Here is a 12,634-nt window from a genome sequence, read left to right as displayed (position 1 = left end):
TCTCAATTCAGGTCAGTGCGTACAATAATTTAGTATTGAGTTGGGCCAGTTGGCAACGAGAGTGAAGAGGAGTAGGTATTCCTGACATCATGACTTGTCTCTTTTGTGAGGAGAAATGAGTCCGTAGTCAGTGATGTTACCGCTAAGAGCATTTACCTTCGGTGTCTTAAAATACCGAATTCTCTAAATTAATTTAAAATTTATTATGAAGTTTTGATTAAAATACTCCACATGCATATTCTTATTTAAAAAAAAAAAATTTAAGAAATAAACATTAAGTTTTTATAGGGATTTATTATTCATTTTCTAAATTATTTTTATTAATATTTTATTCTAATATATAAAATAAATAATTTTTTAATTTATACTTTATCTCATATTCATATTTATTATAATTTTAAAAATAATTTAATTAATTACGAAAATATAAAAAAATTAATTTTAAAAATATTATCATATGCACAAAAAAATAATTTAAATTTTTGTTTAAAATATTCACTAGAGTAATAGTTTAAAAAATAAGAAAAAATATTGAGTAGTTAAATTTGTAAATAGAAGTGAAAGAAAAAAGTAATAAAAAAAGAATAGAAAAATATTATTTAATAGAATAGAGATAGAGATGAGGAATGAGATGTAAGAAGTTTTTGAAGATGAATAAAATTTAAGAAAAAATTTAAGGAAATGTGATTTTATGTTAAATTATAGAGATGGAGATGAGAAATGGGATAACGATGCTCTAATAGTGGAATGTATAAATATTGTAGAGTTGCTTTTGAAAATAAAAAATTATTATTAAAAAATTAATTTATTTTTACATAAATTTTGTATTTATTTATTTATTTTAAATAATTATGAGATATTAGACACTGCAATTATTATTTTTTTATTATATATGTTCATTTTATTTCATTTTTAAATTTTGATCTATTTTAATCGGTTCCCGCTATTTCCATTTCGGACTATTTCGTTTTGAATTATTTTTATAGGAATTATATATATATATATAAAATTTAAAATGACATTTGTGTGAATTATAAATTTAAATGACACTCATATAATTTTTAAAATCTAAACAGCATCTATATAATTTTAATTTTTGTAATTCAAATATATCCACTCAATTCTCTCTCTCTTTTTTTTTTTTTTAGATTTCATTATCTTTAATAATTTTCCGGCTCTTTTTTTTTTAACTTTTATTATGTGTCTCAACTCAAGTTTATATATTTTTTAATATTATCTTTAAATATCAACATTTATACATTTTTTAAATATTTTTAACGTATATTTATTTTATAACTCTTCAATTATTCTATATATATACACACAAATATATATATATATAATACACACTTAGATATACATATATTTATTTTATTAAATATCAATATGTATATATATACACACATAACTAATACCAAAATGAAAACTTGGAACACACAGGCACTAAAATATCTCATTTCAATATTTAAATTGAAATGATTACCAAAACGAAATTTAAAAGATTGATTTAAACAGATTGATTAAAATCCCCTCTGTTTCGTTCACCATGTTGTATGGGCCTCGATTATTTGGACCTTAGAAAATGAATACAATGTAAAAAGATGAATAAAATGGGCCTTCCATTGCTCAAACAATGTTCTGTCGTCAAGGAGCCCTGGACCCAAGATTCTAAAGCCTTGTTTAGTTATACCATTTAAATGAAATGAGATAATATATTTTTTAAAAAAATTAAATAAAATATTATTATAATATAATTTTTTAATATTAGTTTTGTTTAAAAATTAAAAAAAATTAAATTATTTATTATATTTTGTATAGAGAATTGAAAAAGTTATAATAATGAGATGAAATTAGATAATTTAAATTTGGGTAAACAAATGAGGCCTAAAACCTGTGAACAAATTTGGTATTGCTATCATCTTGGGCCGAGAAATTAAGTTCTTTAGTCAATAGATGACAAAACAAAATCTCTTGAAGATGGAAGAAAATACACAAAGTGAGGTACTCTATAAATTCACATGAGCTCAATATTGTTGGGTTGTATGGAGAAAGTTACCGCTAAAGACACGAGTTAAAGAGTTGGTGCATAGGCTGCGTAAGTTGCAAGGCTTTCAGGCCGTATTGGTTTGGCAGTTTTGGGTTAAATCAATAGGATTATGTCCATTTCATGACAGTAACTGTGACTTACATTTTAAATCCAATTCCACAAATAGTTTTTGTCCTTTTAAGTGAAAATAATAGTATTAAGTTTTAAAAACCCTCCCCTTCCTTTGTCTCCTAAACATTTTTTTTTTTTAAGCACAAAAGTATGATGTAAGTATGCACAATATTATACGTATTGAGTGATAGTATTGTTTATTCGCATTTTTTTTTAATTTACATTTTTAAATTTTTATTATTTTCAATAATTTAAACATCTGTGCTTATAATTATATAAGTAAAATTATAAGTATAGATAGAATTTTCCTAAGCACAAAGGTATAATCTTTACAATCACCCTTAAACTTGCTTTACTCAACAAGCTCTAAAACCTATATATATATGTATGTATGTATGTATGTATGTATGTATGTATGTAGCTGTCAAGACGACAAAATCCCCTTCAAACCGATCTCTGCTCCTTCAAAGAAACTGCCTTGATTGCTGGTTAGAGGAAGAGGAAGAAACTACAAGTACGATCTTGTATCTTAACATGATGATGCTGGATGCAGCTCCAGCTCCAGCTCCCAGATTTGTCAATATCTCTCATCCATTCTCAATTCCCACATGTGCTACCAATTTGGGAAAATAGAGAGAGAACCACATGTGCTACAAAAACCAAAGGACGTCTTTCCCCTCACAACATTGGGGGACGTCGAATACATGAGTCTTCCTTCAATGCTGCACAAACTGTGAAACTGAGTACATTTTCTGCTTCTATCATTCATACTTCTGCTTTAGTAACATCATATTCTTCGTTGGATTTTGGGTCAAACTAGGATTTAAAGACTCTACTTGTAGTTCAACATCGTTGTTTGGATTGAGAGGTGGTTTTACATTATTCTCAATTCATTTCATCTCATCATTATAATTTTTTTAAATTCTCACATAAAATATAATAAATAATTCAATTTTTTCGAATATTAAAATAATAATAATAATATTTTATTTAACTTTTATTTTTTTATCTAAAACCATATCATCTTATATCCATATTGAAATCGAGGTGAATCTGTTTTGCGGGCTTTCCCAAATCTATTTGAGGATAAAAAAAAATGATATTTATAGTTTTAAAATTTATAATTTTTGTACATTTCTTTTGAAGTTGATAAATTTAAAACTCACGTAAAAAAAATATGTGAAATTTATACACTCTAAAACTATATTTAAAATTACTTTATTTTAAGGGATCTTGGCAAATAATATTTCTATTAGGATCATTCCTAGATAAATATTAGTAAACTTTGATTTTCCTCTAAATCATTTATTTGATTTTTCATTTACTCTTCAGGATTAAATGGGATTATTATAAACAGAAATGATTTGTGCAGTCAGGAAATGCAGTCGGCGTGCAGTCGACTGTAAAAAAAAAATTAATACGGGACCTACATGAAAAAAAAAATTATTTTTATAACTTTTTATAATTCATGTAGGTTCCCCTGAATATAAAATAATTTTTTTATAATTTTTTTTTATTCATTCCATACAGCCGACTGCACACCGACTGCATTTCCCGACTGTATGTAGCAAAGCCCTATTATAAATTGATTTGTCATGATTGTGAAAAGAAAGTAAAATGATTAATTTATAATAAATAAGAAATTAGGACTCAAAAAGTACTGAAAAGATGAAAAAGCAATCGCAGGTCGCACTCTTAGGGAGCGCATACATTTTTGATATGACGTTCCAATCCGGAATATGCGGTCCCGAAGAGACGCGTATGAAAACGTAAGACTACATTAATCAACAGACGTGGCTCCAAGGCCCTATAATTTAGGACGATACCATCGCACGTCTCTGTCCTCTCTCTTTCTTCGTGTGGCAGCATTCGAATTTCGGATGCAACGAAATGCATTTTGGAATATAATTGTAATTTAATAAGATTTTTTTATAATAATATTATATATAATTATAAAATGTGTAATTATTGTAGAATTTTTTTAATATGAGTTTAATATTTATTTATTTAAAAAAATATTACCCGGCATGAGTATTATATAATTATAAATATTATTATTTTTTTTTTTTGGGAAAAAAAGAGGGCATATAGGAAGTGCAGTGGATTCTAGTTCTACAGTGAGGGCTAAAAAAAGCAGGGACTTATGTTGGTTTGAAAGGCACAAATCCCCCCTTTGCCTCCCAAAAAAGAAAGGCACATTCTCTAGACGCTAGGTTCTTGTTCTTTACAAAAGGAAAAACGAAGCATCCCAAATGCTTGTCTTACCAACAACTCTCGGACAGATTGGATGATCAGTAACACATCATTAATGACATCTATCCTTTTCTTTAATCTTTTATCCCACGTAAAACATCGTACCAAGTTAAAAAAATTTGTGACAATTTCCCTTTTTTTTTTTTTTTTTTTTTTTAAATATGGTTTAGTGACTTGGTCAGTCAAAGAGGCTTTTGCTTAGTCTATAATCTTATCTTTCATGTGCATATATCCTATGGTTTTCATCATCCCTCTTTCTTTTTATTTTTCTAAAACTGAAACATCTAGACTAGCAAGTTGCAAGCTTGAGTAAATTCAACCCCAAAAATAACTGTCATTTTTATTTTAAAGAAAAAAAAATCATAATATTTTTTTCACACGCTAAATAGATTCTAATTTTAAGACTTTGACACTATCAAATATAATAATGAATGATACAAAGCAACAAAGGTCCCACCGTGGCCGACATAAATGGATCAACGGTCTATGTAATTAGGAAAATAATTTTTATAATTGTAAGGTAGGCAAGTTTTATACATTTTTAAATAATAATAATAATAATAATAAATTTAGGATATTTTTTTTAATTATTATATAATTATATACATTTAATTGGACTATTGTGCGACATTGCATGAGTGTGTGCCCCATAAAGCTTGAAAAAAACAAAGAAAATAATACTCATTTCAGTGTTAGCTGACGTGTCATAGTTTGTAAAGAAGAAAGTGGTTCTTGTAGCAATGATACAACTACGTACAACGGAGAATCGTTCAAAAAACAGAAAAAAGAAACTACAACGGAGAAAATTCAAAATATTAAGGAGAAAAAGAAAGTGTCATTTGCTAGGGAGGAAACTCAACCGCAGAGACCTCCAAAAATCAAATGCCAAGAAATATCATATATGAAGTGATTCACACGTACACCAAACAAACATAAATGCCATATGCTTTCGCTTCTTCGCCTCTCTTTCCTCTTATCTCTCTCTCTGCCTGCTCGAATTCTTTGAAACTGTGAATTCACAATATAAACTGACTGGTTGTTGAGCACAATAGAATCCGTCAATGGTGGCGTTAAAAGCAGGGACAAGGCCACCATGGGTCGGGTTGGGTGCTGCAGTTTGGGTCCAGATAGCATCAGGAAATGCTTACATCTTCCCGCTCTACTCTCATTCCCTGAAATCAATTCTGGGTTTGAATCAGCACCAGCTCACCATGATCGGTGTCTTCAACGATATCGGCGAGAACGTTGGCCTCCTTCCAGGCTTAGCCTGTGACAAGTTCCCTCCTTGGATTGTTCTCTTGATTGGTTCTCTGGCTTGCTTCTCTGGTTATGGCGTTCTCTGGCTCGCTGTGAGCAGAACTGTGCAGTCCTTTCCTTACTGGTCGGTAAGTTCGTCTTAAATATAAGGTTTTTATCCCATAGATTTTTCATACCCGTCTCTTAATTTTGATTTCATGTCGATTTAATTAATAACTCATATTCGGATTCTCTTAAATTTACTGACGATTATTCATATTTGTTAAATTCGGTATTCCCCTTATATTTAGACTTTAGAGTTAAACTGTTTTCCAATAACATTTGTATATCAAGACTGAATTGTTACCTTTTATTTGGCCGTAATAGATTTTATTGATTTCAACTTTACATTTCTCGGGGATTTTCTGGTTAGTTTTTGAGTTGGTACTTTTCCTTGTTGATTAATAATAGTACGGTTCAACATATGTACTAAGTTTAGTTTCTAACCGGGTAATGTTTGGTAATTGTCCTTCTGGAATGGTGGGTATGAAAAATGCGAAGTTTTCTGAGGTGGTGATGAATGAATCCTCTTTAATGGGTAAGTCGGACTCATCTGAACTTGCATTATCTAGGTTTTATCCTATCTTCATGCCCAATTCTCAAACTTTTTCTTTCTAAGTTCCAAGTTCTCGAACTTTTCTGTTCATCTCATGATTCTTTGGTTCATGTCAATGTGTTTGAACTGTTAAACTCTATATCTGGCTTTGTATGTTTGTGTGCTTGGAGGTATCCATACAACTAAGATGCCATTTTTCTGCTCAAAGTACATCATCTATAAGTCGCCCTTTATATGGGTTACTTCATTACATTTTCTTTAACTGCAATGAGCATCCCTGCATCGATAACTTTGAATAATCAGTTATAAGTGTAAGTAATAGTGTATATGTAGGCAGTTTTTTATAAGCATAGAGGCAGCTTCTTTTGTAACATCAATTGGTGGATATGTATGATGGGAAATGTGGTTGCTTGGGCATGTATAGCTCAAATCCGGATATGATCTAATTGTCATCTTGGTGCCTATATGATATTGCAGTTGTGTCTTGCTCTTTGTGTTGCGGCCAATAGTAATGCTTGGTTTAGCACAGCTGTTCTTGTAACCAATATGAGAAACTTCCCTCTCAGCCGAGGCACTGTTGCAGGTATTCTCAAAGGCTATGTGGGGCTCAGTGCTGCAGTATTTACAGAAATTTACAGTGTACTGCTTCATAGTTCCTCCTCTAATCTTCTGTTGTTCCTCGCACTTGGGATTCCTATGTTATGTTTCATTATGATGTATTTTGTTAGGCCATGTACTCCGGCTTCTGGTGAAGATTCTGTTGAACAGGGCCATTTTCTTTTCATCCAAGCGGCAAGTATTGTGCTTGGCATATATCTTCTTACAACCACAATATTGAGTGATGCGCTTTCTTTAAGTACTCCTATTTCCTATACTTTTGTTTTTATAATGATTCTCCTTCTCATGGCTCCACTTGCAATCCCTGTGAAAATGACCTTGTATCCCATGAAAACAAGCAAACTGGGGACATCAGATCCATCAATTGGGTCTTCAGGCCATCTGACTCAAGAAGAAGGCAATGTAGACAAAACTGAACCCCTGCTGACACCATCTTCATCAACGTCAAACCTTGGAAGCTTTCGTGAAAATGATGATGGGTCTGAGGTGGCTATGCTTCTGGCTGAGGGTGAGGGAGCAGTGAAGAAGAAGAGGCGGCCCAAAAGGGGGGATAATTTTACCTTTGGTGAAGTTGTAATGAAGGCAGACTTCTGGCTTCTGTTCTTGGTTTATTTTGTTGGGGTTGGTTCTGGGGTGACGGTTCTTAATAATCTAGCCCAGATTGGGATTGCACAAGGCATGCATGATACAAAAATCTTGCTGTCGCTCTTCAGTTTTTGCAATTTTGTGGGTCGTCTTGGTGGTGGAGTTGTTTCTGAACATTTTGTCAGGTTAGTACCATCTATTCTTCTTTCTTTGTCACTGGCAGTTGAAATGAAGCAGGGCACTTCCTATAATTGTTTCTGCCAACCACTTTGCATGGTTCTGATCTTAGTTAGTTATTAATCTGAGATGAATTTTGAAGATTAAAGATGTTTCAAACATAAGGGTGTATCATCTCTCAAAAACATCTCCTTTTAATGGCTGCTAAATTGATCTCCTTTTATAAGATACATAGTTTGATGTTGGGGAACCTCTCCAAGGCAGGCCCTTTAGACCTACCCCTGCAGAGTAAACCCCGCTTCCATGCATTGCACCCTTGGAAGTTTCCATATACGGAACTGGTTAAATCACTAGCTTTTCACCAAGGGGTATGTGGCCCCAGAGGATATTTAACATATAAGTTATAGAGTGGTTATTGAATATAAGCAATAAACTTATCTTCAAACTCTCAATTGAACCTTGCGAACTCTTGGCAAAAGCATATAGTTTGTAGATAATATCATTTCCACAGTATATGCAAGCAAATAGGATGGGAGATTCGGCTAATTTTCTCCAATATCTTGCTGTTATTAATTAGCATTACCATGTCACTGATTAAAAAAAAAAAAAAAAAAAAGCATTACCATGTTGTCATGAATACTGTGGCCGCCTCCATATATTTTGTTATTTCCATTGGCTGTTATCATAACTTGGAGCGGGGTTTCATTCTTTGCAGGTCTAGGACAACTCCTCGGACAGTCTGGATGACATTGACTCAAATAATCATGATTGTTACGTATCTTCTGTTTGCTTCCGCAATGAACGGCACACTTTATATTGCAACTGCATTGATCGGTATTTGCTTTGGAGTGCAATTTTCTGTCATGATTCCCACTGTCTCTGAGCTATTTGGCCTGAAGAACTTCGGTTTATTCAGCAATTTTATGGCGTTAGGGAATCCAATTGGCGCATTTCTGTTCTCTGGTCTCCTAGCAGGGTATATATATGATCACGAGGCAGCAAAACAGCATGGAATCGATCGGATTGGTTCGGGTCTCTCTTGCTTGGGTCCAAATTGCTTTAGACTCACCTTTCTGGTTCTGGCTGGTGTCTGTGGTGTGGGTACCATCTTGAGCGTTATTCTAACTACCAGGATAAAGCCTGTTTACCAAATGCTATATTCAGGGGGATCCTTCAGGCTGCCTCAGAGTACAAATCATTGAGATTAACATGGTGGGGCACATATCTTCTCAGTAGACATAATACTGGAGCACCTTTTGAATAAGGAAAAATCTGATTGTAATCAATTATGCGTATCAATATGCGCACCAATCTAACGTGATTGGTCAGAAAGTCAGATTTTAATGAAAATGATACCAATTTGAATTTTAAATATGAATGTAACAGTATTGATACGCTGATTAGTATGTGAATTCGTTTGTATGTAACAAAACTCTTTGAATAATACTGGCGTCAGTAGGGCAGTGGCTGTTTGAGCACGAATCATCAATCCGACTTTCTTCTAGGCCATAACAGTCTATTGTAAACGTATTCTTGTTGTAATATGAATCTACTTTTTCATTCTTATGTATGAATAAAATGCTGCTGGGGTTTCTGTGTATGACCGCGATTGAACTTATTTCTCCTTGATGTCTTCATGGTAGTTGGGTTGCTAATAGACATTACCGTACTAGACGTAGAACCATTGATAAATTGAACTGGGGAGGGAGGGAGGGAGGCTTAACATTATTGGCATGTAAACACAGTCGACTTAATTAGATGCATACAATGAGCATGCATTCCATATGGCATTAAGCCAGCAATTTATAAGCATGAAATCTCTTCGGGGATCGGACAAGTCATTTGAAAAAAAGTGAGACCACAGTGAATATTACTCAGTCTTCTGCATTTAACAAATCGTTTAGACTTCTAGTCTTGAAAGTTGAGCTGTTAGATTTGTTCGGCGGTAGCAGGACGGCAACGGATTAATGAATACGTACGGAGAGAGTTATGATACATAAACGCTAGTAGCTGACAGCTCTTAATGATATGGAGGTTGTGCAGGATTTCAATATTGAATTGAGATTATTGGAATTAAAATTGAATAAAATATTATTTTTTAAATTTTATTATTATTTTAAAATTTAAAAAAGTTAAATTTTTTATTATATTTTGTGTAAAAATTTGATAAAATTGTAACAATTCGAAGAGATAAAATAAGTTGAAATCAACTCTAAATCCAAACGGAACTCTTAGATGAGATAAGATTATAAATATGTACCTCGCTTGATTAATCAAAACCAAAAATCTCCTCAACTCATCATTATAATTTTTTCAAATTTCTATATAAAATATAATAAATAATTTAACTTTTTTAAATTTCAATACAAAATTAATATTAAAAAATTATATTATAACAATATTTTATTTATTACTATTCAAAATATCTCACCTCATCTCTATAACCAAATAGGAAGTAATGAGATAGTTTGTGAATAGTAGTGAAATAATTTGAATTAAGATCTTTATTGAGTCTTGGAAGAAAAATTGAATAAAAATATTATAAGGTTAAAATATTGTTATAATATAATTTTTTAATATTATTTTTATTTTAAAATTTAAAAAAGTTGAATTATTTTTTATATTTTATATAGAAGTTTAAGAAAGATATAATAATTAGATAAAAAAGTATGAAAGAGAAATTAAAATATACTTATATTTAAGTAGTGTTTAGATATTGAGATGAGACTAACTGCATATTCAAACAGGGGCCGTAGTTAAAATGCAGAGTTATGAAGCCCTTTGGGGAGTGACGTGTGAAAAGCTAATGCATATCTCAAAGGAGAGTGACAGTTGGGGAGAAATATTGTTATTCATCAATCATACTTGTTATTGCAAGATATTCAAGTAATTTTCACTGAAAATGACAAAATCCAAAATGAAGAATAGAAATATAGCATCTGTTTTAGAAAATAAGTTGGATGTTAGTGATATCGATCTCTCCCAGAATGTCCTTGTATTTCAGATCCGTACCATGTCTTGGGCAGGAATTATTCACAGCATGAGTTTGCAGAAGCAATCCACTTAAACTTTGCTCTGAGCAGCTGGGATTAAGCCATTAAATAGCCTTGTAAACAAAGGGCTTTATTGTGTTTTTTCATTAAACACAATTGTGCATAAACAAATTAGAATTTAAGAAAAGATGGACAAACTCAAAATTCAAGCACACGCCAGAAATCCATGCACAGATCAGATGACTGCTAGAAATTAAGAATCCATGCCAACGGTTTTAGTTTGTGAATGGATGACCTCAAAATGAAAAATCCCAATATTATTCACTCCATATATATATATATATATCACATACAGGCAAACAAGCCTTCAAAGCCATACAAATAATATCTCTCTGATGCAATTAAAAAAAAAACACACACACACACACGCACAAAATTCAAGTGGGTTTCATATCATGAAACAATGTAGCCCACAGTGAATGATCATCATAATCAACATCAACCTTTTCTTGGTTATATTTGCTGGAAACCATTGGACTTGAAACCCTTCCATCCGGAGGACCAGGACTCCTGACCATCAGCCTCTCCTGCATTCTTCCCTCCGTTACATGCCCAGATAGCATTGGACTTTTGGTTGTAATTATTGATCTCTCTGGGACCCATCCATCTATGGGCCCTGGCAATCTTGTGTTCTTAGCAGTATACCCCATTCTCTCTTGCACCCTTCTGTCCAAAGGCCCTGATAATCTTGGGCTCCTAGCTGTGTACATGATTCTCTCTTGCTGCCTCCCATCCAAAGGCCCTGATAATTTCAAGCTTCTGGTATTGACCATAACCTTCTCTTGCACCCTTCCATCCAGAGGTCCTGATAGCGTTATGCTCCTCTTTGTTAGTACTGGCTTATGATCATCTTCCTTGACATCCTCACTCTTGTGCCTCCTTAACAACCCTCCTCTCCAATGCTCTCGATAGTGTATCATCTCCGGCGCCGCCTTAAACGACACGTCGTCCCGGAAAACCAACTTGTTTATACACTTATTCAAGCACTTCTTGGTTTTGTTGATTGCCAGAATGAGCCCGGAAAGCGTTCCTGGGCCTACTCTATTCTCCTTCCTAGCGAGCTTGAGAATCTCCAGCCTGTGTTTGGCCACTGAAATGCCCATGCTCTGAAGAAACTCATGGTTGAAGTAACTTACATCCTCTTGTTGGAGCTCATTGCGAGCAAAAGCGACGCCATATTCGTAGATTAGGGAGGGCTCCAGGCCGCTCTTGGATAGCCAGGAGAACCAGTCCATGGCTGGTTGATGTTCAGTTGCTCACATGTGAGGTGTAGTTTGGGATATATAAATAGATAAGGAGGAGGTGAAGAGGAAGTAAATGTATTGGTTAAATTGCTGGCTTTTTGGATGGCCCTTTGTTTCGTTTCTTTTATGAAATTTGGGTGGTTGTTCGACCTTGAGAGTGATAGCCAAAACTGTCCGTACGTGGAAGTCAGAGCATGAGTCTGAGAATCTACCCACCTCGTGGCCCCATAAATATATAGCAATCTATGAAAGATTATCACTTCTGTCCTATTGGGGCAGTGAACGTGATCTAGAAAGCGCTTGATATAAGTGCCCCCCACAAATACGATTGCATTTAGCCATTTATGTTGAGCTAAATCCTAAAACTTGTAGATTTAGATCCCCATCATGTACACTTTCTTTTTCTTTTTCTTTTTCTCTTAGATTTTACAATGCTTGTACGTTCACAAAGGATTCACTACTAAAATGTGTTGTGTGTCAATACTTGCTAGGTTAAAGTTCTTGGGATCGATGGCAATGAAGTTAATGGCTCACGTGAAAATACCGGCAGTCAACAGAAAGGGTACATGCATTAGAAATTGACAGCAAAGTGGGTAAGCAAAAACAATCCCCTTTAAGGTCACCCAAAAAGAGAAATGGTGTCAAGCAAAATAATAATAATAATAATAATAGCAAAAGAGAGATTCTTTTTAAG

At 33.2% G+C, this 12,634-nt stretch overlaps 2 protein-coding genes across 2 annotated transcripts; one reads left to right on the top strand and one right to left on the bottom strand.

Moving 5' to 3' along the window:
- Nucleotides 1-5,177: 5,177 nt before the first annotated feature.
- On the top strand, nt 5,178-9,243 carry LOC122305221 (protein NUCLEAR FUSION DEFECTIVE 4-like). Its single transcript, XM_043117587.1, has 3 exons — nt 5,178-5,796; nt 6,741-7,651; nt 8,359-9,243. Exons 1-3 carry the CDS (start codon nt 5,473-5,475, stop codon nt 8,843-8,845), a joined length of 1,722 nt encoding a protein of 573 aa, XP_042973521.1. The 5' UTR covers nt 5,178-5,472; the 3' UTR covers nt 8,846-9,243.
- Nucleotides 9,244-10,938: 1,695 nt separating this feature from the next.
- Nucleotides 10,939-12,046, bottom strand: LOC122305220. The gene has a single exon (XM_043117583.1). The coding sequence runs from the start codon at nt 11,929-11,931 to the stop codon at nt 11,074-11,076; it is 858 nt and encodes a 285-aa protein (XP_042973517.1). The 5' UTR covers nt 11,932-12,046; the 3' UTR covers nt 10,939-11,073.
- Between the last annotated feature and the right edge of the window lie 588 nt (nt 12,047-12,634).

This window comes from Carya illinoinensis, chromosome 3 (assembly GCF_018687715.1).
Source record: "Carya illinoinensis cultivar Pawnee chromosome 3, C.illinoinensisPawnee_v1, whole genome shotgun sequence".
NCBI classification, from domain to species: domain Eukaryota; kingdom Viridiplantae; phylum Streptophyta; class Magnoliopsida; order Fagales; family Juglandaceae; genus Carya; species Carya illinoinensis.
This window is presented reverse-complemented; position numbering and strand designations above follow the sequence as displayed.

What these genes read in the sequence shown, in the direction of transcription:
- LOC122305221 (XM_043117587.1), top strand. Translation starts at nt 5,473, where the DNA reads ATGGTGGCGTTAAAAGCAGGGACAAGGCCACCATGGGTCGGGTTGGGT. An exon ending in AGTCCTTTCCTTACTGGTCG is followed by an intron (nt 5,797 to 6,740) that starts GTAAGTTCGTCT and finishes ATGATATTGCAG; the next exon opens with TTGTGTCTTGCTCTTTGTGT. An exon ending in GTTTCTGAACATTTTGTCAG is followed by an intron (nt 7,652 to 8,358) that starts GTTAGTACCATC and finishes CATTCTTTGCAG; the next exon opens with GTCTAGGACAACTCCTCGGA.
- LOC122305220 (XM_043117583.1), bottom strand. Translation starts at nt 11,931, where the DNA reads ATGGACTGGTTCTCCTGGCTATCCAAGAGCGGCCTGGAGCCCTCCCTA.